General features: G+C 55.1%; 1 protein-coding gene across 2 annotated transcripts; it reads left to right on the top strand.

Annotated features, from left to right (window-relative positions):
• The first annotated feature begins 6034 nt into the window (after positions 1-6034).
• On the top strand, positions 6035-23448 carry LRFN1 (leucine rich repeat and fibronectin type III domain containing 1). Of its 2 annotated transcripts, none has more exons than XM_049787153.1 (5): positions 6035-6085; positions 8509-8541; positions 11775-11829; positions 13484-14929; positions 21472-23448. In XM_049787153.1, the coding sequence occupies exons 4-5, from the start codon at positions 13524-13526 to the stop codon at positions 22373-22375; spliced, it is 2310 nt and encodes a 769-aa protein (XP_049643110.1). In that variant the 5' UTR covers positions 6035-6085; positions 8509-8541; positions 11775-11829; positions 13484-13523; the 3' UTR covers positions 22376-23448. The 2 variants fall into 2 exon arrangements, with proteins under 2 accessions (XP_049643110.1, XP_049643111.1); XM_049787154.1 differs by lacking the exon at positions 6035-6085 and adding an exon at positions 7946-8369.
• Positions 23449-25150: the final 1702 nt, after the last annotated feature.

Below are 25150 nucleotides of genomic sequence, written 5' to 3'. Positions count from 1 at the left end.
TATCACCCCCGTTTGGATGAAGACACAGGCACAGAAGCCAAAAATAATTGCTCAAAGCCACATGGCTCGTGATGACCCCAGGCTCTCTGGCCTCTAATGGAGGGATTTCAGGAACTGTGTTCTCTTTCTCCTCTTTCCCCATCTTCTTCCCTCCATCCCATCCTCCTTTCCGTAATTAAAATTTTTTTTTATTTATTTGGGGGACACACCAGACGTAGGTGCTCAGGGATGACTTCTGGCTTTGCACCCAGGAATTACTCTTGGAAGGCTCAGGGGAACATATGGGATGTGGGGGGATGCAAGGTCCAAACCCAGGTAGGCCAGGTACAGGACAGACTCCCTACCTGTTTCACTCACTTCCATTTGCTTCCAGGCTCATGACTGCAGACAAAGAACTACAGGGGTGGGAATGATAATAGAGTAGGTAAGGTGCTTGCCTTGTACAAGGCTGACCCGGGTCCAATCCCCCTGCATCCTATATGGTCCTTTGAGCATGACGAAGAGTAAATTCTTTTGGGGGGGGGGTTGTGTCACACCCGGCATCGCTCAGGCGTTACTCCTGGCTCTATGCTTAGAAATCGCTCCTGGTAGGGCCGGGCGGTGGCGCTGGAGGTAAGGTGCCTGCCTTACCTGCGCTAGCCTAGGAGACAGACCGCGGTTCGATCCCCCGGCGTCCCATATGGTCCCCCAAGCCAGGAGCGACTTCTGAGCGCATAGCCAGGAGTAACCCCTGAGCGTCACAGGGTGTGGCCCAAAAACCAAAAAAAAAAAAAAAAAAAAAAAAGAAATCGCTCCTGGCAGGCTTGGGGGACCATACGGGATGCCGGGATTTGAACCACCGTCCTCCTGCATGCAAAGCAAACGCCCTACCTCCATGCTATCTCTCTGGCCCCAAGTAATAAATTCTTGAAGTCAGAGATAGGAGTAACTCCTGAACACCACAGGGTGTGATCCCCAAACAAAAAACTAGAGCCAGGTACAAGGCTGATCCAGACAAGAGAAGGGAGTTTAATTGGGTGAGGGGTGTGTGCTGGGAACACACAGGGAGATGCTCACAACTTTGTGCTGACTGTGTAGGGATCACACTTGAAGGTGCTGTGTAAACCAACACCTGGGATCCAGCAGGTGACAGTATCTTACAAGGGAAGAAGAGCCTGACCTCTAGCAGACTTTGAAAAACAGGAGCAGATCAGAGAAGACTTTGAGGAGCAGCCCAATGTCCAATAAGATTGCTGCAGAGCTTATTATGCTAGCCAATGACATTTGTGCACAAGGGGGTGTGGCTATAAATTTGGGACAGTAAATTTGGGAGGCAATTCCAACTGCAGATGGCTTCCCCCCTGCCCTGCAACCTATAACTTCCCGGTCACAACCCATCAGGGCTCCCTACTTATATTTTTTGGGGAAGAGGGAACACTCAGCAGTGCTCAGGGTCACTCCTGCTCCACAGGGGGACAATATGTGGATCAAAGTCAGATCAGCTGCTCGCCAGGCCAACACCTCCCTGCTGTGCTGTCCTTCATCCTCTTGAAGCTTCACCTCTCCAGCAAATTCCAAGCCTAGATAGCTTACATGTGACTATGAAATCAGAGTAGAAAAATAAACAACTCAGAGTAACATCCGACCATCACCAGGTATGACCCTCAAAGCAAAAATATCAAAACAAAACACAACCCTCTTCTGGTGTCCAAAGTAGAAGAGGGGTTTTTGGGAATGAGGGTGGGGCCTAAGTTTGAGGGAGGTATTTCAGATATTGTCTTTGTTTTGTTTGGGGCTCATATTCTGTGGTCAGGCCTGACTCCTGGCTCTGCACTCAGGAATTACTCCTGGTGGTGCTCAGGGGACTATGTGGGATACTGGGGATGAAATTCAGGTCAGCCGCTTGCAAGAAAAATAACCTTACCTGTCTTTTCTCCTCTCTGCTCTCTTTCTCCTTTCATTCTCCCCTCTTCTCTCTCCCTCAGTTTGGGGTGGCCTTAAATACAGAGTGGGTAGTGAAGATAGAAGCTAGTGCAAATGTAAGATCTGTACTTTTTATTTATTTTTGGGGGGGTTTGGGTCACATCCGGCAGTGCTCAGGGGTTACTCCTGGTTCTGCCCTCAGAAATTGCTCCTGGCTGACCCGGGGCACTGTATGGGATGTCGGGATTCGAACACTGTCTGTCCTGGGTTGGCTGTGTGCAAGGCAAATGCCCTACCACTGTGCTATATCTCCAGCCCAAATCTGTGATTTTTAGCTTTGCATCAGGGCCCCAGGAAATAATGGCAAAGTCTACTTTCAACTTTTTTTTTTTTCATTTAATTTTGGGCACACCCAGTGATGCTCAGGGATCACTCCTGGCAGGCTCAGGGGACCATATAGGATGCTGGGAATTGAACCTGGGTGTCCCGTGTGCATGGTAAGCACTCTCTCCGCTGTGTTGTCACTCAGGTTCCCACCTGCTACTCTCTTATTTCTGGCAACACCCCTTCCCAGACTTCATGCTGCAACTCTAGACTTTCTGGGTAATGATGTTCATTCCTATGAAATGACCTCCGCTGAGAATCTACAGGGCCTCAGCTCCCAGGCCTTCTCCCAGCACCCCCAGCCCTTACTCCCAAGGACAGGAGGGACCACAACTTCTTGGTGGTCTACGGAGTATCAGCTGCTGTTCTGAGCATAGGCAGTAGGTGCCAGCCACTCCCCTTGGTTATGACTCAACAATAAGCAGCAAGTGGATAAATAAGTAAATGGCCTTCAGTAGACCAAGGAGCAAGAGAAATGGTCATTTTTCAGTTGGGAAGTACCGATTGCAAGAAAATGAGGCCACAGAAATAGTGGATTTGTTGTTGCCTATTTATTTATTTATTTGTTTGTTTTGGGGTCATACCCAGCAGTGCTCAGGGGTTACTCCTTACTCTACGCTCAGAAATCGCTCCTGTAGGCTCCAGGAACCATATGGGATGCGAGATTCGAACCACCATCCTTCTGCTTGCAAGGCAAACACCCTACCTCCATGCTATCTTTCCGGCCCCTAGATTCGACTGTTAACATTGTACAGTGCATACTTGGCCATAAACACATTCATCCATCCATCCATCCATCCATCCATCCATCCATCCATCCATCCATCCATCCATCCATCCATCCACCCATCCATCCATCCCCCATATTTCTTCTTCTTTTTTTTTTTTTGGTTTGATTTTTGGGCCACACCCAGTGATGCTTAAGGGTTACTCTTGGCTTTGGGGTCTGAAATCAGTCCTAGCTTGGGGGACCATATGGGACACTGGGGATCGAACCCAGGTCTGTCCTGGGTCACCCGTGTGCAAGGCAAATGCTCTACCGCTGTGCTATCACTCCTGCTCACTCCTGCTCACCCCTTTTTTATTTTTGGTTTTTGAGCCACACCCTGCAGTGCTCAGAAGTTACTTCTGCCTCTGCACTCAGGAATCACTCCTGGTGTGCTTTGGGGGACCATATGGGATGCCGGAGATAAAACCTGGGTCGACTACCTGCTAATGCTCTACCCACTGTACTATTTCTTTTGCCCCGTCTCAGTATTTCTAAGTGATCTAGAGAGCAAGACAATTGGTGGGGTAACAATGGAGGGGGTGATAGGGTGGCCTGGGGAAAAGATTACACCAGAATTAAGACTTGAATGGTGGGACCCAGAGGATGTACAATGGGTAGGGCTCTTGCCTTGAAGGTGGCTAAGCCTGATTTTAACCCCAGGTTCATAAGCACTATCAATGATCACTTCTTGCCTTCCATTCTGTGTCTTCCCTCTTTCCCAGTCCTGACCTTCCCAGGCTTGCCTTCACCTTTCCCATCATCTTGGGGTGGCCTCAGGCCAACTCCTCATCTCTACCTCCAGGATAGGATTAGGACCGGCACTGCCTGCCACCCAGAGCCTGGCAGCCAACCCGCAGATGCTTTTCTGGCATCGAGGACAGGCAGGAGATAGCCCAGGGCAGAGTTCAGGCCCAGTAGGCATGAGCCCCAGAGATGCTCCCCCAGAATAGTTTGTCCCCACCAACCTCATCTTTGCTGCTCAGACTCCTCCCCTAGGAGGAAGTTCTAGGCACCTGGGTGGGGGAGTGGGGGTGGAGGGAATGCTGTGAACTACCTCTGAGGCATCAGAGGGTGGAAGTAGGGTTCAGGCTTCACTGGAAGGAGGCTCTGCAGAGGTGCTCTTGATCTGGGGGACAGGGCAGGAAGTGAAAGGGGGGACCCTGTGGCCAGAGGATCCAAAATGGGATGGTTTGGGGTAAGTACCTGGGACAAGGCACAATTTTTATTTGTTTGTTTGGGCCACACACACAGTAGCACTCAGGTGTTACTTCTGACTCTGCTCAGAACTTATACCTGGCAGGTTCAAGGGATCATATGAAATAGATTGAACCCAGGTTGATTGTGTGCAAGGCAAAACACCCTATATGTTGTGCTATCACTCTGACTCCATACAAGGCATTTTTTTTTTTTGGGTGGGGGGATACACCCAACAGCGCTCAGGAGTTACTCCTGGCTCTCTGCACTCAGAAATTGCTTAGGGAACCATACAGAATGCCAGGGATCAAACCTGTGCCTGTCCTAGGTCAACCAAGTACAAGGCAACGCCCTACTGCTGTGCTACCACTCCGGGCCCCACTAGGCTCTTTTATAAGGGTGGGGTTTTGTTCAGCCCAGCTAGGTATGACCTCAGGACTTATTCCTGGCTCTGTGCTTAGGGATCATTCCTGATGGTGCTTAGGGAGCCTCTGAGCCATGGGATGTTGGAGATCAAACCTGGGTCAGCAGAGTGCAAGGCAAAAGCTCTACCTTACCTGCTATACTATTGCTCTGACACCACCTCCTCAGCCCCATTTTGAGAGGAGGCCTTGTCAATTTGGAGTGGCCTGGTCTGAGACACTCACTCAGTAGGATTTGGGGGAGCAGCCAGAGGTCAGCTATTGGCTCAGGTGGGGCAAAGGCCTAAAGCAGAAAGGAGAGGAATTCTTGCAATGAGAGAATAATGAGAGAGAGAGAGAGAGAGAGAGAGAGAGAGAGAGAGAGAGAGAGAGAGAGAGAGAGAGAGAGAGAGAGAGAGAGAAGAGTCTGGGATGGAGGGATATAGCAGGAGGTGGGGAGTCACAGGGCAAAACAAGGGGTGCCTTGGAGAGAGAGTGATCTGGAGAATAGAGGGGGAAAATCTAGTCTCTCATTTCCCACGGGGGATATTTATATTATATAGATCCTAGACAGGAGACACCATCTAATCTAGAATCTCTCTTGAGGGGGTCTGGAAATGGTCTGAGATCCTTGAGGTTAAGAGGACCTACCTGGGGGTCCCCAAGAGAAGGGGGGTCATGCCTCTGATCCTGAGTAACTATGGAACATGATCTGGGTCCCCCAAGTGAGTCAGGCATGATCTGGGGGTCCCCTAAGGATTGGGGTATACAGTCAGGGCACACTAAGGTATACAGTCAGGGCGTGGTCTAGGTCGGCCTGAACTTGGGGCAGGGGCTTGCTTTCTGGGTCCCTCAGAAGCTGGGATACGGTCAATCAATCAATCAATCTAGGATCTCCTGGATTTGGGGGGGGGGGTCTGTGTGATCGGTCCTAAGTGGCTCTCAAACGTGGTCTGGATCCCCTAGAGGAGCTCAGGTCATGATCTGGGGGTGGGGGGTCTCAGGGGAACCGGGGATGAGATGCCAGGAGGCTGGAGTGGGGTGGGGTGGGGTGTGTGTCCAGTGGGGAGACCAGACCAGACCAGGTGGGGCATGGAATTGGGGGGTTCGGGAGAGGAGGTGGGGCTGGGGAGGGGTCGGGGGCGGGGCGGCGGTCTGCAGTGGCCAGGGGGGGGGGCTCTGCGGGCCGGGGGTCTGGGGCGTGTGCGGGGCGCCCCTGGCCGGCCTGGCAGGGTCGGGGCCCCCTCCCCCGTTGCGGCGGGGCGGCGGGCGGCGCGGAGGGCGGAGCTCGGCGTTGGCTCGGGCGGGCGGGCGGGCGCGGGAGGCGGCCCCGCAGCACCGCGCCCCCTCCCCGGCCTCCCCCCACCATGGCGCGGAGCTTGGCGGCGGCGGCGGCGGCGGTGGCGGGGCCGGGCCGGGGGCCCCCCAGGGCTGGGTGAGCACGGCCCGCAGCGGCCCGGGCTTTGGGATGTCGGGTGTGTGTGTGTGTATGTGTGTGTGTGTGTGTGTCCGTGGTGCTGCAGCGGGGCCCGGCGTGGGCCCGCACCGTGCGGCCCTGTGTGTGTGTGTCTGTGTGTGTGTCGTGCCTTGGGGGGGCCTCCTGGCCACGCACGCCGGGTCCCCCCCGGGGGACCTCCCTCCCTCCCTTCCTTCGGGCCGAGTGTGCACCCCGATCTGGGCTGCCGTGCGCCCCGGCAGAAGGGCTGTGTGCAGGTGTGTGCGCGCGTGGGATGTGCGCCCAGGTGTGGGGGTCCCCCCCATCGCGATCGTGTGCCTGGGAGGGTTTTTTTGGGGGGGTGTCTGGATGCTTCTTTCCCCCCCCCAGGGTCCTCGGAGCCGGGTGTGCCCTGCTGTCCATTGGCGTGCGTGCATGTGTGTGTGTGTGTGTGTGTGTGTGTGTGTGTGTGTGTGTTCATGACAGGTTCCCGGCCGGCCTGCATGCCTGCCTGCCTGCCTGCCTGCCTGCCTGGGGAGGAAGGTGCTGCAGACAGGCTGGGGTTCAGCAAGCTCGCATGGGTCTCCAGGCCTCCCCCCATTGGGTGGGCTTTTTTTTGGGGGGGGCACCTGGCCGTCCTCCGGGTCCCTGGCCACTGGGGGGGTACTCAGCGGTCCTTGGTGGTGGGGGAGACGGCCATGTCTTCTTCCCCTAGCCGGTGGCTGCGTGGGGGGGGATGGGCTGCCGGTGGTGGCTGGACAGATGGAAGGATGATGAGAGGCCGAGGGATGGATGGATGGATGGATGCATGCATGCATGGATGGATGGATGCATGGATGGACAGATGGGCCCGAAGGGAGGCACGCTGGCCATGGCCCTCTCCCACCCAGGCTGCCCCCCAAATCCCCACCCCAAGCCGGTAGAGCTCCCCGCAGCAGCAGACAGGGCCGGAGCGGTTTGGCATCCAGATGGCCTGAGCCTGGGGGACCTATGGGCAGCTGGTGGGGGTGATCTCCTGGGGGAAGGGGTTCAAGGGCTCAGCCCCCACCAGATTTTAGGATTGGATCTGCTGAACTCTGACCTCTGGTCCTGGTTTGTTGCCTTGGTTGGTGGCTATTGGGGGTGGAGGGTGGCAAGCCGGGTGCCGGCAGGCAGGGCTGTTAGGATTTCTTTGGTCTGGGAAGTAGGTGGGGCGAGGGTGGGTGCGTGTCCCCGACTGAGAGTGTGGGTCTGCCCGCGCTGCAGTGTGTGCATTTGTAGGTGTGTAAATCCCTCCCGGGCCTGTCGTGTGAGCTGGGGGGCTGTAAAGGTAGATCAGAGGTTGGGGAATGTCTGTGTGTGTTTGTGGCTTGGCTTGGTTGCTTGCTGTGTGTGTCCCCGCCCGTGGATATGTGGGCCAGCTCTGAGCCCGGCCTCAAGGGTCTGTGAAGTTCTGCTAGTGTGTTGGGGGATTGTGTGAGGGCCTGTGGGTGTGAGTGCCTTGGGGTGTGCAGGCGGCTCTGGGGTCTCTGGGTGTCATCCTGGTTGTGTGTCTCTTGTGTGTGTAAATGTGGCTGTGTGTAGCGTCAGGGTGTGGGTCTGTGTTTCTGTGCTCAGGAACTTGTCCTGAGCGTGCAGTGGCTGGGCCTGACTTCCTGGCACCAGGCTCAGCCCACATCGGGGTCCTGTGAGGTTGGGGGTCAGTGGGCAGGCCCTTGTTATGCTGGGGTTCAGTCTCAGGACACAGTCACAAGAGATTCCATATCCTGGGCCAGGGGAGCCCACAGAATACCAGGGACACATGGGTTATGGTTGTGGGGTGCAGGGACATTGGGGTGGAGGCTGGGTTGTGGGTCCGAGGTGTGGGTAGCCGTTGTGTGATGGTGGAACCGGGAATTTCACTCCCTTTCTCAGCCCCTGATACTATTCAGGTCTTTGAAACTGGGGTGCTACATCCCCTGAAAGGAGAATATAGGGAGACTAGAATTCTAGATCTGCAGGGGCACAGGCCTTCCCCCCACATTGGGGTGTTGAGAAATCCAGGGACCATGTTGTGGACTCATTTTGTTGTTGTTTTGCTTTGGGGGGACCACACCCAGCAGGGCTTAGTCTTGACTGCTCTTTTTCTCATTCCTAGTGGGGCTCAGGGGGACCATATGGGATGCCAGGGATTGCACTCGGCTGATTGTGTGCAAGGGTACATGGCAAGTGCCCTCCCCGCTGTACTATTGCTTGGAGTCTTGGAGGAGGGGCCTAAGCCTAAGGTCCTGGAGGATCCCCGGGCTCTAGTCCTGGACTCTGGCAGGTGAACAGTCCTGGGTCTCCCAGAAACCACGCAGAGCCCCAGTAGTGGGGGAGTGGGGTCACGGGTCACATAGGAGTCTCAGGAAGTAAAGTAGCCGATGGGCTATGCTGACTGACCAGGTTGTTTTGTTTCCTGGCAGGTGCTGGCCCAGGCCCTGACTTCCTGAAGAGAGGTGAGTTCTCCCCCAGGCTGGGAGGGGGGTGTTAGGGCCTACGGGGTGGGGGGGCTGTCACTGCAGGCCAGGACTGGGACACAGGCTGGTAGCAAACCAGGGTCAATCTGTAAGGTGGTCAGGCCTTGGGGCCTCAATTAAGGGGCAAGAGAGCATCAGGAGCATAAGGGCCCCCACTTGCAGAGAGGCCTGAACACGGCTTCCATGATTTTTTATCTGTTTGTTTTCTGGGGCCACACCCAGCAGTGCTCAGGGCTGACTCCTGGATCACTCCTGGCAGTCCTCAGGGAATCATATGGGGTGGCGCAGATTGCACCCGGGTAGGGCAAAGCAAACTGCCTACCCTGCTGTGTTATCACCCCATCGCTCCCCCACTTCTGTGTGTCCAGGTGGAGGTGGGAAGATTCCTGAAGGCCCAGTCTGCCTGGGAGAGATTCCTAATAGTAGCAGCTGGGATGTCCATAGTGTTCACTCTAGAATATTCTAACGGTGTGAAGGTGCCTTTATTCCTTTCATCTTCACAACTACCCTCAGAGGTGGGTGCTACCTGTCCCCATTTCGCAGATGAGCACAGTGATACTGAGAGAGATGTCACTGAGGGAGTTGGGGTGAGGCCTCAGCAGTGAGACTCGACTCCTGTTGGCCAGCCACTCCATACTGTCCCTCAGTCCTATGGCTCTTTTTTTTTTTTTTTCCGGGCCACACCCATTTGATGCTCAGGTGTTACTCCTGGCTAAGCACTCAGAAATTGCCTCTGGCTTGGGAGGAACCATATGGGACGCAGGGGATCAAACCGAGGTCTCCATCTTTCCTTGGCTAGTGCTTACAAGGCAGATACCTTACCTCTAGCGCCACCTCGCCGACCCCAGTCCTGTGGTTCTTTTTTGCTTGTTTGTTTGTTTTGGGGCCACAAACAATGGTGCTCAGGGGTTACTCCTGGCTCTGTACTCAGAAATCACTCCTGGCAGACTATGGAGATGCCGGGGACATAACCTGGGTCAGATGTGTGCAAGGCAAACACCTTCCCTATTGTGCTATATAGCTCAGGCCCCTGCCCTCTATCTGAGGCCTCTCTTAGCAGAGGGAGGCAGAGGTCTGGCTTCCCTTTTCCTATGTAGGGTTCTGAGTCCCAAAGAGCCCATAATGGGGCCTCCTAACTTGGGAGCTTTTCGCACTAGACTAGGTACAGTGCCCAGATTAAGAGGAGGAGGGCTAGTGTGTTGGGAGGCATGCTTCAGAAAAGGTGGACCACCTCACACCCCCTCTTCTCCTCCGTCCAGCCACTCCCTCTCCATGAAAGGTGAAAGCATGGCTCTCTCTCTCTCTCTCTCTCTCTCTCTCTCTCTCTCTCTCTCTCTCTCTCTCTCTCTCCTCTCTTTTTTTGTTTTGTTTTTTATTTTTGGGCCACAACTGGTGACACTCAGGGGTTACTCCTGGCTCTGCACTCGGAAATTGCTCCTAGCAGGCATGGGGGACCATATGGGATGCTGGGAATTGAACCCAGGTCTGTCCTGGGTCACTGCACTCTCTTTTCTTTGACTTTCCTTCCAGCTACTTTCTGTCTGGTTCCTTTTTCTTTTTTTTTTTTTTTTTGTTTTTGGCCCACACCCAGCAGCGCTCTGGGGTAACTCCTGGCTCTGAGCTCAGAGATCACTCCTGGAGGTGCTCTGGGGACTAGAGGGGATGCTAGGGATCAAACCTGGGCAGGCATGTGCAAGGCAAGTGCTTTCCCTGCTCTACTAGGGCTCCAGCTCCCCTTTCTTGTCCTCTTTTCCTCTGTGTTCTTCACTGTGTCTCCCCTTTTCCTCCCCACAATCTCCTCAGCCCCTTTACCCCTCTCTCTGACTCTGGGTCCCCCTCCAGGGGCTACAAGGTCAGGCCCCCATCAGGACACAGCCCTAGGGCAGGTTCTGGGAAGTGGGGAAGCAGGTTTGAGTGTGTTTTGGGGGGTTTGGTGGGGGTGCACACAGTCTCGGGGACGCCCCCTTCCCATCCTTTCCTCTCCCCCCACCCACCCTGTGTTGTGATGGGAACTGACACTCCGTGGGCCGCTGCCGCCGCAGGGGGAATCCTGCCGGAAGGTTCTGCCTGGAGCAGAGGCATTGGGTGTATGAATGTGTGTGTGTGTGTGTGTGTGTGTGTGTGTGTGTGTGTGTGTGTATGAATATATGGTGTGTCTGTGTCTGTGTGAATGTGTTTGTATAAATGTATGTGTGTGTCTGTGTGTGAATGCATCTCTCTGTGTGTATACCTGTGTGAATGTGTGTGTGTGTTTCTGTGTGAATGTTTGGTGTGTATCTTTGTGTCTTTGTTTTTATTTATTTATTTATTTATTTATTTATTTATTTATTTATTTATTTATTTATTTATTTTTTGGTTTTTGGGTCACACCCGGCAGTGCTCAGGAGTTACTCCTGGTTCTATGCTCAGAAATCGCTCCTGGCAGGCTCAGGGGACCATCTGGGATGCCGGGATTCGAACCACCGACCTTCTGCATGCAAGGCAAATGCTTTACCTCCATGCTATCTCTCCAGCCCCTATTTATTTATTTTTATCTGTGTGTCTTTGTGAATGTGTAAACATCAGTGTGTTTGGATGTGTCTCTGTGTTACTATCTCTGTGTGAATGCATCAGTGTGTCTGTGTGAGAGAATGTGTGTGTGTGAATATTTGTGTACATCTCAGGACCTTGTGTGTGCTATTGATATGACCCCAAGTCTGTCCTTGCCTGGGAGCCTGGTTGGGTCCTGGATGAACCAGGCTGGGTGGATCCCCGGGGCTGAGCTGGGCATGTTCTCCTCTGCTTCTCCCCACTCTGGACACCCTTGGTCACTTCCCAAGTTGGGGGAATGGGGACAAGGTTTGGTGCTGAGCATTTGTGCTCAGTATGTTCAGGGGTCCTCAGGAACAAGTCCACTGCAGTTATGTGACAGCCAGAAGCATGTGTCCTCACCCACCTGAGGGATCCTGAAGTAATGGGGCCAGTCTGGGGACTGTACATGTACAGAGCTGTCATGTGGGGAGGCCAGGCCTTGAACCCAAATCTGCTCCATTTCCAAGCCTCTGCTTTAGAGTATAGTGTTTGTCCCTATGCCTGGCACATCTGGGACACCAAAGAAAAAGTGGAGGATGATGATGGTCATTGTGACACATATTTGCACTGAACTCACTATAGCCACCAATGAATTCCTCAGAGAGGTCAGGAAGGCCTGTTTATGTCTCCCCTTTTTACAGATGAAGAGACCGAGATTCAGAGAGGTTCAGACACTTGCCCGAGGCCACACAACTAGTAAGTATCAGAGCTTGAGCTCTCTCCAACCCAGAGAGCAGGACTTTGAAATTCAGGCCTTACACTGAGGTAGCAGTGAGGTTGGTGAGGTTGCAAATGATGGATGGGGACTGTTAGGTCCAGGCCAGGTGTGCCCCAGCATGGGGAATGGGGAGGTGTTTGAGGGGGATTGTCCTTGAGGTAAGACATTGGTTGGGGACAGTGGCCCTTTACTAAGCAGCATGAAAAACTTTCTCTGTTCACCAAGGCACTTCAGCTGATGAATGATCTTTTTATTGTTTGTTTGTTTTTTGTTTTTTGCTTTTTGCTTTTTTTGCTTGTTTTGTTTTTGGGTCACACCTGGCTGTCTCAAGGCTTCCTCTTGACTCTGCACTCAAGGATCACTCCTGGCAGGGCTTGGGGACCATATGTGATGCATATGTGATCGACCTGGGTCAGATGCATGTAGAGGAAGTGCCTTACATGTTGTACTATCTCTGGCCTGTGGTGAACAATCTGGTCAATGGACTGTTGGCCGGTTGTCAGGAATGGGGGAATCTGGATGTTCAAATGGGGTACCCCAGGGCTGCTGTGGGCCTATCCTGTCTCCTCCCTCCCTCCCTCCCTCCCTCCCTCCCTCCCTCCCTCCCTCCCTCCCTTCCTCCCTTCCTTCCTTCCTTCCTTCCTTCCTTCCTTCCTTCCTTCCTTCCTTCCTTCCTTCCTTCCTTCCTTCCTTCCTTCCTTCCTTCCTTCCTTCCTTCTTATTCACTATTCTCTGGTTCCCAAAGTTCTTTTTTTAATTTTTTTTTTTGGGGGCCACACCCGGCATTGCTCAGGGGTTACTCCTGGCTGTCTGCTCAGAAATAGCTCCTGGCAGGCACGGGGGACCATATGGGACACCGGGATTCGAATCAACCACCTTTGGTCCTAGATTGGCTGCTTGTAAGGCAAACGCCGCTGTGCTATCTCTCCGGGCCCTCTTTTTTAAATTTTTATTTTAATAATACCAAAGTTCTTTTTATTCCCCCCATACCTGATAGTGGCCAGGGTTTACTCCTGCCTCTGTGTTCAGGGACCACATCTGGTGGTTCTGTCTGTGGTGCTGGGGATCAAACCCAGATTACCTGAGTGCATCCTGGCAAACACCTTACCTGTTGAACTACATTTTATATTATTATTATTATTATTATTGTTTTTTTTTGGGGGCCACACCCAATGACGCTCAGGATTTTCTCCTGGCTCTGTGCTTAGAAATTGCTCCTGGTGGGGCCGGAGAGATAGCATGGAGGTTGGGTGTTTGCCTTGCATGCAGAAGATTGGTGGTTCAATCCGGGCATCCCATATGATCCCCCAAGCCTGCCAGGAGCGATTTCTGAGCATAGAGCCAGGAGTGACCCCTGAACGCAGCTGGGGTGTGACCCCCCCAAAAAAAAAAAAAAGAAAAGAAAAGAAAAGAAAAAAAATCGCTCCTGGCTTGGGGGACCATATGGGACTTGGTGGGGAGCGGATTGAATTGTGGTCAGTCCTAGGTCAGCCGCGTGCAAGGCAAATGCCCTACCGCTTGCGCCACCTCTGTGACCCCTACATTTTTATTTTTTGGTTTTGTTTGTTGGCGGTGCTGGGGATAGAACTGAGGGTTCCACCCCCAATCATGTCTCTCTGCTCCCCTACGCAGATCTCACCTGCCTCTGCTGCTCCCACCCCTGCGCTGCGCCATGGCTCCCGGCTCCTCGGCCTGGGCGCTCCTCCCGCCGCCGCCCGCCGCGCTGCCCTTCCTGCTGCTTCTCTGGGCCGGGGCCTCTCGGGGCCAGCCGTGCCCGGGCCGCTGCATCTGCCAGAACGTGGCACCCACGCTGACCATGCTGTGCGCCAAGACGGGCCTGCTCTTCGTGCCACCTGCCATCGACCGGCGCGTGGTGGAACTGCGGCTCACCGACAACTTCATCGCTGCCGTGCGCCGGAGGGACTTTGCCAACATGACCAGCCTCGTGCACCTCACCCTGTCCCGCAACACCATCGGCCAGGTGGCGGCGGGCGCCTTCTCTGACCTGCGGGCCCTGCGCGCCTTGCACCTGGACAGCAACCGGCTGGCCGAGGTGCGGGGTGACCAGCTCCGTGGCCTGGGCAACCTGCGCCACCTCATCCTGGGCAACAACCAGATCCGCCGCGTGGAGCCGGCTGCTTTTGACGCCTTCCTGGCCACCGTGGAGGACCTGGACCTGTCCTACAACAACCTGGAGGCCCTGCCGTGGGAGGCGGTGGGCCAGATGGTCAACCTCAACACCCTCACGCTGGACCACAACCTGATCGACCACATCGCCGAGGGCACCTTCGTGCAGCTGCACAAGCTGGTGCGCCTCGACATGACCTCCAACCGTTTGCACAAGCTGCCCCCCGATGGGCTCTTCCTGCGCTCTCAAGGCGCTGGGCCCAAGCCCCCCACCCCGCTCACGGTCAGCTTCGGGGGCAACCCACTGCACTGCAACTGTGAGCTGCTCTGGCTGAGGCGGCTGACCCGTGAGGATGACCTGGAGACGTGTGCCACCCCGGAGCATCTCACCGACCGTTACTTCTGGTCCATTCCCGAGGAGGAGTTCCTGTGCGAGCCTCCCCTCATCACCCGGCAAGCCGGTGGCCGAGCCCTGGTGGTGGAAGGCCAGGCCGTGAGCCTGCGATGCCGTGCCGTGGGGGACCCTGAGCCCGTGGTGCACTGGGTGGCCCCCGATGGACGCTTGCTGGGCAATTCCAGCCGGACCCGGGTCCGGGGTGATGGAACGCTGGATGTCACTATCACCACTTTGCGGGACAGTGGCACGTTCACTTGCATTGCGTCCAACGCGGCCGGTGAGGCCACGGCACCCGTGGAGGTGTGCGTGGTCCCGCTGCCCCTAATGGCACCGCCACCCGCTGCCCCTCCGCCCCTCACCGAGCCGGGTTCCTCGGACATCGCCACACCCGGCCGGCCCGGGGCCAACGAGTCGGCCACTGAACGTCGCCTCGTAGCGGCAGAGCTGACCTCGAACTCGGTGCTTATCCGCTGGCCGGTGCAGAGGCCGGTGCCCGGTATCCGCATGTATCAGGTCCAGTACAACAGCTCCGCCGATGACTCGTTGGTCTACAGGTGGGTGTCGCAGGCCCTGCACCCCTTCCCAGCCCTTCGGGACTTCCCTCCCGTCTGCTCAGCTAGGGGGGTTAGGTGACCCCTCATTCGCCTTGTTTCCACCTTTTATTCCAGTGTGGCTGCTATGAGCCAGCTAGATCAGAGCAAGGTGGAGTTTCTCCAGGGAATGCATCGAGCAGGGTTGGAAGAAACTGGGGGTTCAGGTACACCTTGTCAGTGTAACTGTTGTTTTTTTTTTTTTTTTGGTTTTGGGGCGACACCGGTGACCCTCAGGGGTTACTCCTGCCTATGAACTTAGAAATCGCTCCTGGCTCGGGGGACCATATGGGACACCAGGGATCCAACCAAAGTCCATCCTGGGCAGCTGCTTGCAAGGCAAATGCCCTATCGTTATGCTATTGCTCTGGCCCCTTTGGGCCACACCCAGTAACAATCGGGTTACTCCTGGCTCTGCACTGAGAAATTGCTCCTGGCTCAGGGGACCATATGGGACACTAGGTCTGAGTGTAACGTTTTTGTTTTTTATTTTGGGTCACATAGGTGGCACTCGGGTTACTCCTGGCTCTGCACTCAGAAGTCACTCTTGGCAGGCTTGGGGGACCATATGGGATGTCTGGATTCGAACTGGGGTCTGCCCTGGATTGGCTGCTTGCATTGCATGGCAAAAGCCTTACCACTGTGCTATCACTCTGGCCCCGAGTGTAACGTTTTTTTAGAGCCTACCACTCATGTACACAAGCCCAGGAGTGCCTGTGAGCACGCAAGCCTATATTTATAGTTGCTGTTTTATTTATAACTGATCTGCCAGTCACTATCAGCCCAGCGGGGTATATTATAGAAACACAGCCCTAAAAGTATGAGAAAATGCTATAAATATCAGTGACTTCCACCCTTCCCCAGGTTAGCCTCCAGGGCCCCGGTGTAGACAGCCACGGAAGGGGTAGATAGATGTAAGCTGTCCTGTCTCCCTGCTTTTCCATGACTCTGGTGCTCTCATCTCTGAGTGTCCAGACCCTCCTTTCCTGCCTCATTAAGGCCTCTATTTTGTGCCCAACCTGAGCTGGCACAGGGGACCCTGGAATATTAGGTGAATAGAGATTGCCACTGAAAGCTGCTGGTCCTGCCAAAAGAAGGGGGTTTTGTGCAAGATGAATTCTTGTCTTGGCCTGGCACTGTTGTTTAGTCTCTGTCGTCTTTGGAGAAGGGTGCATGGCCAATGGCCTGGCACACAGTGGGCATGTGGGAAATGGCAGTTGTTGATGTGTATGTGGCGCCTTCCTGGCTCTGCCCGCCTGCCCCTGCTTTGTGAATATTATACAGCACCTGCTGGATGCTTATCCTTGCCCCCCATTTCATTTGGTGGTGTCAAAAGGGTAGAGCCATTAAATTTTAGCGGTGCTCAGAGTCTCTTGCCAATTCTACTGTTCTCCTGTCCACAGGGTTGGCATAGAGTAGGCATACTTGTAGGCTGAAGGTAGGCTTCTCCCCCTTTTTTGGGGGGGCACATCCAGTATTGCTTGCTCCTGGCTCTGCATTCAGGGATCACTTCAGGTGGTGCTTGGGAAGACCATAGGAGATGCCAGGATTGAACTCAAGTCATGTAGCTACATGTGAGACAAGCACCCAAACCACTGTACTAGCTCTCTGCATCCTCCTTGTCTTTCTCATGCTCCTTTTTCTTTTTGGCTGCACCAGTGGTGTTCAAGGGTTACTCTTTGAGAGCTCTGGAGACCATATGGGATGCCGGGAATTGAACCCGGGTTGGCCTCATGCAAAGCAAACACCCTCCCCACTGTGCTATTGCTTAGGCCTCCCTTTTCTTCTCTTTGATGCTGGCCACCAAATACTGAGTGGGCGCTGCCTGTGTTCCAGAGTCCCTGAAGGCCCTGGGTTTCCACCGCTCCCAGACTTAGCAGACACTGGCCCCACACAACCTTTCTAAGCTCATCCCAGGAAGCCACCTCACTCATTTCTCCCCTGCCCCTGCTAGATGGAGAAACTGAGGCCCAGTGGGGTGGGAGTCCTATGCCCAAGGTCAGAGAGAGAGATCTAGAGAGCAAGAGAGAGAGAGAGAGCTTGCCAGCATCTCCCTCCTAATCCTGCCCTTTTCTCATCGACTACACACACAGGTCCTGTGGGCCGTGCAGGGCGGGAGGAGATGGCTAAGACAGGTCTGGAAATAACTCTTGGCTCTGCTGTCAATACCGCTGCCCTGGTTCCTTCTTCCTCACCCCTGGTCTCCACGTGGCATCCTGCCTGTGGTGCCACCCTATTGGGTGGCAGCTCTCTCCCCAGCCAGGCAAGAGCCCTTCCTTTCTCCCTTTCCCCCTTAGGACCACCATTCCAGACCTCTGTCTCCCATTGCAGGCACCTGGCCCGCGGTGCTGCAGGGGTTAATCTCTTCCCGGCTGCCATGGGCGGAGGTGCCAGCCAATCAGAAGCCTGCTCAGCCCCTGGCTTGGGCCGGCCAGCCAATTAGAGGCACTTGGGTTCCAGCATTCTTAAGGAGCCAGCCTCTGTCCTTGAAAAGCGGGGAGCCCCTTAGCAACTGGTTATTTGATGGGGTGGAAGCAAGAGATCTTCAAGGCTCTCAGAGAGGGAAGATGACAGGAAGAGGAAGGATGTTTAGGCAGGAGCTTTAGGCCCAAGGGGGAGTTGGACCTGGTGTGAGAATTGGCAGACTTGGTTTGAGGGGGGTCAATGGAAAAAAGTGAGTGGTCCCTCATTGGGGCGGTGAGACCTACTTGATAGCATTTGGAGTTGGAGGGTGATTCCCAGCGGTGAGGGACCCTTCTGATGATGGGGGAACAGAGGTGGGTGATAGAAATTGAAAGGGGGGCCATTCTGCAGGAAGAATGGGGGAGAGGGCGTGGCCTCCCTGTGGGGATGGGGCTCCAACCGCATGATGGGGGCAGTTGAGGAAGCTCCTGGCACAATGACCCACTCTGTGCTTGTCACCAAAAGAGCTTTTGAGAGTCAGGCAAGCAAATCCAGTGGACATGGCTGTCCTGAGCAGGCTGGGTTGGCCAAGGCCAAGAGCAGGAAGGGTTGGATCACCCAGAAGAGAGACAGGCCTCAAGGGAATGCTCTGAGTGCTGGGGAGGAGGGAGCCAGTGCAGCCCAGACCACAGGCAGGCCTGCACTGCGTGGGCCACAGGCTAACAGGCATGAAGTGTTTAAATGCCAGGCTTTGGGGGTGTTGACTCACTCATGCTTCATAAACCCATCTCTGATTGAGGAACTCTTTTTTATTTTTGGCGGGTAGGAGGGTGGGCAGGGGAGAGAGAGGACGTTTGGGGCCATACCTGGTATTGCTCAGGGCTTATTCCTGGCTCTGTGCTTAAAGAATTATCAGGGTCAGAGAGATAGCTTAGTGGGTAGGATGCTTGCCTTGCATGCAGCCCACTTGGGCTTGATTCCTGGCACCCCAAATGATCTCCCAAGCATTGCCAGGAGAAATTTCTGTGTGCAAAGCCAGGAGAAGCAGTTAAATATCTCCAGGTATGGCCTTCTCTTCCCTACAAAAAACACTCTTGGTGGTGTACAGAGGACTATATGGGGTGCTAGAGATTGAACCTGGGTGGGTACCTTCCCCACTGTACTGTCTTTCTGACCCTGAGAGAGGAATTCTGGCTTCCCTATCCCTAATAGACTCAGAGAGTTTAAGAAGCTTGCTTAAAAAAAAATAAAAGAAACTTGCTTAGGGGCTTGATCGATAGCACAGTGGGTAAGGCGCCTGTCTTGCTTGCAGATGACCCAAGTTCAATCCTTGGCATCTCATATGGTCCTGAGCTGCCAGGAGTGATTCTTGAGCATCACTGGGAGTGGCCAAAAGCAAAATTAAAAAGAAACTTAAGGCTATAGAGCTAGTAAGTTGATAAGAGGAACTGGGGCCAATGCAGTCTGGTCCCTGCCTTATGTCCCCCTATGAGGGGTCAGCTTGCTTAGAGATATTTGATATAGTTGTGATTGAAATTTTTTCTTTTGGGGGGGTCATACCAAGCTCAGGGGTTATTCCTGGCTCTGTGCTCAGAAATAGCTCCTGGCAGGCATGGGGACCATATGGCATGCCGGGATTCAAACCACGGTCTGTCCTGGATCAGCTGCGTGCAAGGCAAATGCCCTACCACTATGCTATCTCTGGCCCAGTTGTGGCTGAAACTTACAGGGCTCATTCAGGATTATGACTTCTGGTGCTGGCACATGAATCGAATGACACTGAGGTTGGATGCAGGAGTGGTCAAGGCAGGAAAGGGTCCGTTACCAGTGGTGTGGCTTAGAAGCCACCTGGTAATGGTACCACACGGGCTCCCCACACCTCGAACCACTCATGGTCCCTGAAGGCAAAGCCAGGAATAAACCCTACGCACTGCTGGGTATGGCTGCAAAATAAAACAACAACAACAACAAAAACCCTAAATGGTACAGTGGGTACGGTGTATTTGGCCAACCTTGTATGTATCCAACCCAGCTTTGATCCCCAGCACCCTAAAAGTTCCCCTACACCCACCAGGAGTGATCCCTGAATACAGAGCCCCAAGTAACTGCGGATGTTGAACAAAAACAAAACAAAAGGGAAGGGTAACTAGCCATAGTCCCTTTCTGGGGTGGGAGATAGATAGTTGAGGGGCTTAGAAACTGTCCCAGGAAGGAGAGAGCTGTAGTCTGGGGTATGTTTTCTGGGAAGGACAAGAAAATTTATAGAAGAGGAATTGGAGGGGGGCGGATCAGATCTAGTTCAGTGGGCTGTGTGTATATTTTGCATGTAGGAGGCCTGGGTTTGATACATGGTCCCCTGAGCACTGTGGGAGTGATGACTCTGAGGAACCAGAAGCAGTTCCTGACTACTCCTGGGTTAGGCCTACCCCAAAACACAAATAACAGAAGAGTAAGTGGGGGGGTGGGCCCAGAGAAATAGCACAGTGGTAGGGTGTTTGCCTTGTAAGCAGCCGATCCAGGACGGACAGTGGTTTGAATCCCAGCATCCCATATAGTCAGTCCCCTGAGCCTGCCAGGAATGTAACCCCTGAACTCTGCTGGGTGTGACTCAAAAACCCCCCAAAAAGAGAGGGGCTTGAGAGATAGCACAGCGGTAAGGTGTTTGCCTCGTACATGGCTGGCCGAGCGGGGACGGACCCGTGTTCGATCTCTGGCATCCCACATGGTCCCCCTTGCCTGCCAGGAACTGTTTCTGAGCAGACAGCCAGGAGTAACCCCTGAGCGCCTCTGGGTGTGGTCCAAACCACCCTGCCTCCCCCCCCCCCCCCCCCCGCAAAAGAAAGAAGTAGGGTTAAGGAAATAACTCCGAGGGCAAAGGACTCTAGTGCCTGTGGGAGATCTGGGCTGGATCCTGACACAGCATGGACCCCTGAGCATTAGGAGTAGCCCCAGCACCCCCAGATAGGACTCAGAAACAGAAAGCGGGACTGGAGAGATAGCATGGAGGCAAGGCGTTTGCCTTTCATGCAGAAGGACGGTGGTTCGAATCCCGGCGTCCCCCGTGCCTGCCAGGGGTGATTTTTGAGCGTAGAGCCAGGAGTAACCCCTAAATGCAGCCGGGTGTGACCCAAAAACCAAATCAAACCAAAACAAAAACAAAAACCAGAAAGCAAGAAAAAACTAAATAAGCTGCTTATTGACCAAAAAGTGGCACCGGAGTATGTGAGTTCACAAGCACCCAGCCAGCCAGTGAGGTTGGAGCTGCAGCCTTGGAAGATGGAAATACTTAGTAATTGAATGACTATCCCCCCGCCCCCCCACACTCTTCAAGAGTGGGCCCAGCTAGAGATCAGTTCCTTGAGGACATCAAAAATTATGGCAATTGGGGCCAGAGCGATAGATAGCACAGCCGAAGGGCATTTGCCTTACATGAGGCCAATCCAGGAGGAACCTAGGTTCGATCCTCTGTGTCCCATATGGTTCCCCAAGTCATAGCCAGGAGTAACTCCTGAGCATCACCGGGTGTGGCCCCAAACAAACAAAAACTGGTAATGCTGGGGCCTGGAGTCATTTCTTTTTCTTTTCTTTTTTTTCCTTTTTTTTTTTTTTTTTGGTTTTTGGGTTACACCTGGCGGTGCTCAGGGGTTACTCCTGGCTGTCTGCTCAGAAACAGCTCCTGGCAGGCACGGGGGACCATATGGGACACCGGGATTCGAACCAACCACCTTAGATTCTGGATCGGCTGCTTGCAAGGCAAGCACCGCTGTGCTATCTCTCCGGGCCCATCCTGGAGTCATTTCTACAGCAAGTTAGGCCCTTATCTTGCATTCCTTGGACTAGGGTTCAAATCCTGGGCATCCCACATGGTCTCTTGGGCACTGCCAGGAATAATTCCCGAATTCAGAGATAGGAAAAACTGGAATAACGCGCCTCTTTATAGGAGGGGCTGGTGGGATGAGGTTAGCAGATGAGATAGATGGTGGGTTGGGGGGGGGGATGTGCAGGAGGTCAGGGGTCAGGAGAGGATGGGTGGCAAGTGGTCGAGCTAGTAGGGGGCACTTAGGAGCTAATATAACCCCCCCCATCCCGTTCCTGTTCCGCAGGATGATCCCCTCGACCAGCCAGACCTTCCTGGTGAACGACCTGGCGGCGGGCCGCGCCTACGACCTGTGCGTGCTGGCCGTGTACGACGACGGCGCCACCACGCTGCCGGCCACCCGCGTGGTGGGCTGCGTGCAGTTCACCACGGCCGGGGACCCCGCGCCCTGCCGCCCGCTGCGGGCCCACTTTCTGGGCGGTACCATGATCATCGCCATCGGCGGCGTCATCGTGGCCTCCGTGCTGGTCTTCATCGTCCTGCTCATGATCCGCTATAAGGTCTACGGCGACGGCGACGGCCGGCGGGGCAAGGGCGCCTCCAGATCGCCCCCGAGGGTGAGCCACGTGTGCTCGCAGACCAACGGGGGGGCCCAGCCGGCGCCCGATCGCTACGAGGCGCTGCGGGAGGTGATGACACCGGCGGCCCTGGAGGCCAAGGCGGCGGCCGCCGGGCCCGAGCCCGAGCCCGACGCGGCTGCGGCGGCGGCGCCCCTGGGACGCTCCCTGGGCGGCTCGGCCACCTCGCTGTGCCTGCTGCCGTCGGAAGAAGCCTCAGCCGAGGAGTCTCGGGGCGCGCCGGCGGGGCCTCGCAGGAGCCGCTCCGGGGCTCTGGGCCCGCCCGCCTCGGCGCCCCCGACTCTCGCCCTGGTGCCCGGGGGTGGCGGCCGGCCTCGGCCGCAGCAGCGCTACTCCTTCGACGGGGACTACGGGGCGCTGTTCCAGAGCCACAGCTACCCGCGCCGCGCCCGCCGGACAAAGCGCCACCGCTCCACGCCGCACTTGGACGGGGCCGGAGCGGGCGCGGCCGGCGACGACCACCACGACGACGACGGAGACCTGGGGCTGCGCTCGGCCCGGGCGCGCCTGGCCTTCACCAGCACCGAGTGGATGCTGGAAAGTACCGTGTGAAGCGGGGACAGCGTTTGGGGGGACGCCGCCGAGCCCGGGGGACTCGGAGCGGAGCCGTGCGCGCGCGCGCCCCTTCCCCTTCGTTCTCCGCCGCCGCCTCTGACAGCTCCGTATTTGACAGGTCAGAGGCCACGCCCACAACGGGGCGGAACCAACATTGGCTCCTCCCAGGCCCGAGGAGGCCACGCCCATAACGGATGGGGTAAAGACGGCCCCTCCCCGACCAGAGGAGGCCACGCCCTCAACGGGGCGGGACCAAACGGTGGCCACGCCCCGAATGAGCGGTGGTTACACCCGCATCGGGGCGGGGTCAGAGTTAACCCCGCCCACGCCTCCTCCCACTCCTGTCCCTCCCCCCGCGCGCTCGCGGACCTCCGTGGAGCCGGTGCCTTACACAGCGAAGCGCGGGGAGGGGCAGGGCCCCCCAACACTGCAGCACTGAGACACGAGCCCCCTCTTCCACCTCCTCTTCTTCCCGCCCGGATCCCCCCGGGCCAAGGGGCCGAGGGGCCCATCCATTCATTCCTTGTATCTGGCTGGACTAGATCCTGATTCTGTCCCGCGGCGGCCTCCAAAGCCCCCACTTTCTCCCCAAAAATAAACCCCCACCCCCACTCAACCTCTCTGGTCCCATCGGGTCTGGCTTGGGGGTACCCTGATTCTCTGCTCCTCCCTGTCTGTCTGTGTTGTCTGTCTGTGTGTGTGTGTCTGTCTGTCTGTCTGTCTTATTCAGTCCTCCATTGGTCTCTGTCTTTTTTTTTTTTTTTTTTGTCTCTCTGTCTCTCCCTCCTGGTGTCTTTTTTTCTCTGTAGTCTTGTTCGTTCTCTCTCCATGCACCCCCCTCACCTTAGCCCCCCAATTCTGTCCCATCTTTCAAGATTACCTCTCCCCAGCCACGCATCTCCCCGGGCAGGTCCCACCAGAAGGACCAGACTGTCTTCTATCTCTTCTCCCTTCCAAATTAATCCCCCTCCCTATGAACAACAACAACAAAAATTCAAAAACCAAATCCCCTCCCTCGCCGGAGCAGGGACCTTCCGCCGCAGCAGAATTAAACTTTTTTCTGTGTCCGAGGCCGCTCTGCTGACCTCTGTGTGTGTTTGTAGTATCTTGGGGCCTGGGGTGGGGACAGACTGGGTGATGAGCTCCAGGACTCTGGAGGGAGGTGGGGGGAGAAAGAAGGATGCTAAGCCGGGCCTGGGAGGCTGCAGACAGGTTCCTGTCCTCTGAGCAACTCTCAGAGGTGGGGAAAAATAAAAAAAAAATAATCTGGAAACTAGTTACTAGCAGTGAGTGCTTACTATGCACCAAGCACTTCGATTCACTGAGTACACACCGCCACCCTGGGACATCAGAACTAGTGTAAACTCGTTTGACAGATGACTTTGATGCCCAGGAAATTTAACTTTGCCCCCAGACTACCTTTACAGAAGGGGGCAAAAAGGGAAATTCAGGAGGGGCCAGAGAGATAGTACAGTGGGTAGGACATTTGCTTGCTTGCACATGGGTTGATCCAGGTTTGATTTTCTGCATCCCATATGGTCCCCTGGGCACCCACCAGGAGTGATTTCTGATGCCAGAGTTAGGAGTAAACCCCTGAGCATCGCCAAGTGTGGCCCTAAACAGACTCAAAAAACAAACAAAAAACAAACAAACAAACAAAAAAACCCACACACACACACACAAAAGTGGTTCAAAAAGAGTTGGGGCTCAGCATAGCGCCGACTGCTGGCTAGTGAGTGCATTTCCCCTCCACAGGGGAAGAATGGGGAGATGCAACCTCAACCGGGTCAGACCACTTGGGGGAATGGAGATTTCTTTGCTCCCATTTTCCAGAGTGGAATGGGTTGGAGCTGGCAGGCAGCTGGACTCAGCATTTCTGCCTCACTGGGACACCATGGCCAATTGTCTGGAAGCGGGAGAATGACCCAGTGGCAGTCGCTGACATGTTTGCCTCAAGCCAGCCTAGTGAGAAATTTGAAGGGGTCCTAGTCCAGCCACTTAGTAATCTGAAGGGTCCTGGGTCCTGGGAGATGGAGGTCTGTTGGGGACACTCAGGGTGTGGGGAAAAGGACAGCATCTTCAGGAAGCAGAGGGCCTTGGCAGGGGGGTGGGGAAGGGAAGGTGTTAGGAGGGATTGCCCCAGACCTGGAGGTGTGGGCGCTGCAGTGAAATCTTCCGGATCTGGGGAAGAAGGCAGAAGGCTTCATGCCAGCCCCGGGCCCCCTGAGGCCTGGGGAGGAGGAGGGAAAGACCAAAATAGAACCGGAGCAGGAGGGAGGGCAGGGTCTGCGGTGGGAGGCAGTAAGGACGGGCTCCAGGCTCCCAGGCCAGGAGGCTGCTTTCTCTGAGCCCTGGACATCCTTGGGTACCGCGGTGATCAACATCCACTTCTGGGGACCCCCTCAGCCCTGCGCTCACTTATCTGGCAGGAAGAGGAAGCAAACAACCTGTCCCACACAGAATGAGCTGCATAGATGTCCTTCCACAGATATGTAGGGGTGATGAGCAAATCCAAGATCAGAGAGGTTCAGGAGCTGGCTTGGGGTCACATAGCACAGAGCAGAGCCAATGTGTTTTATGTCTCTCACCCCTTGATCAGAATCTCTCTCTTTTTTTGGGGGGGGGTTTACATTTGGCAGCACTCAGGGGCTTACTCCTGGCTCTACACTCAGAAATTACTCCTGGCAGGCTCCAAGGACCATATGGGATGCCGGGATTCGAACTGTCGTCCTTCTACATGCAAGGCAAATGCCCTACCTCCACGCTATCTCT

This window comes from Suncus etruscus, chromosome 14 (assembly GCF_024139225.1).
Source record: "Suncus etruscus isolate mSunEtr1 chromosome 14, mSunEtr1.pri.cur, whole genome shotgun sequence".
NCBI classification, from domain to species: domain Eukaryota; kingdom Metazoa; phylum Chordata; class Mammalia; order Eulipotyphla; family Soricidae; genus Suncus; species Suncus etruscus.
The sequence above is the reverse complement of the archived record's forward strand: the minus strand, read 5'-3'. Positions and strand labels throughout refer to the sequence as shown.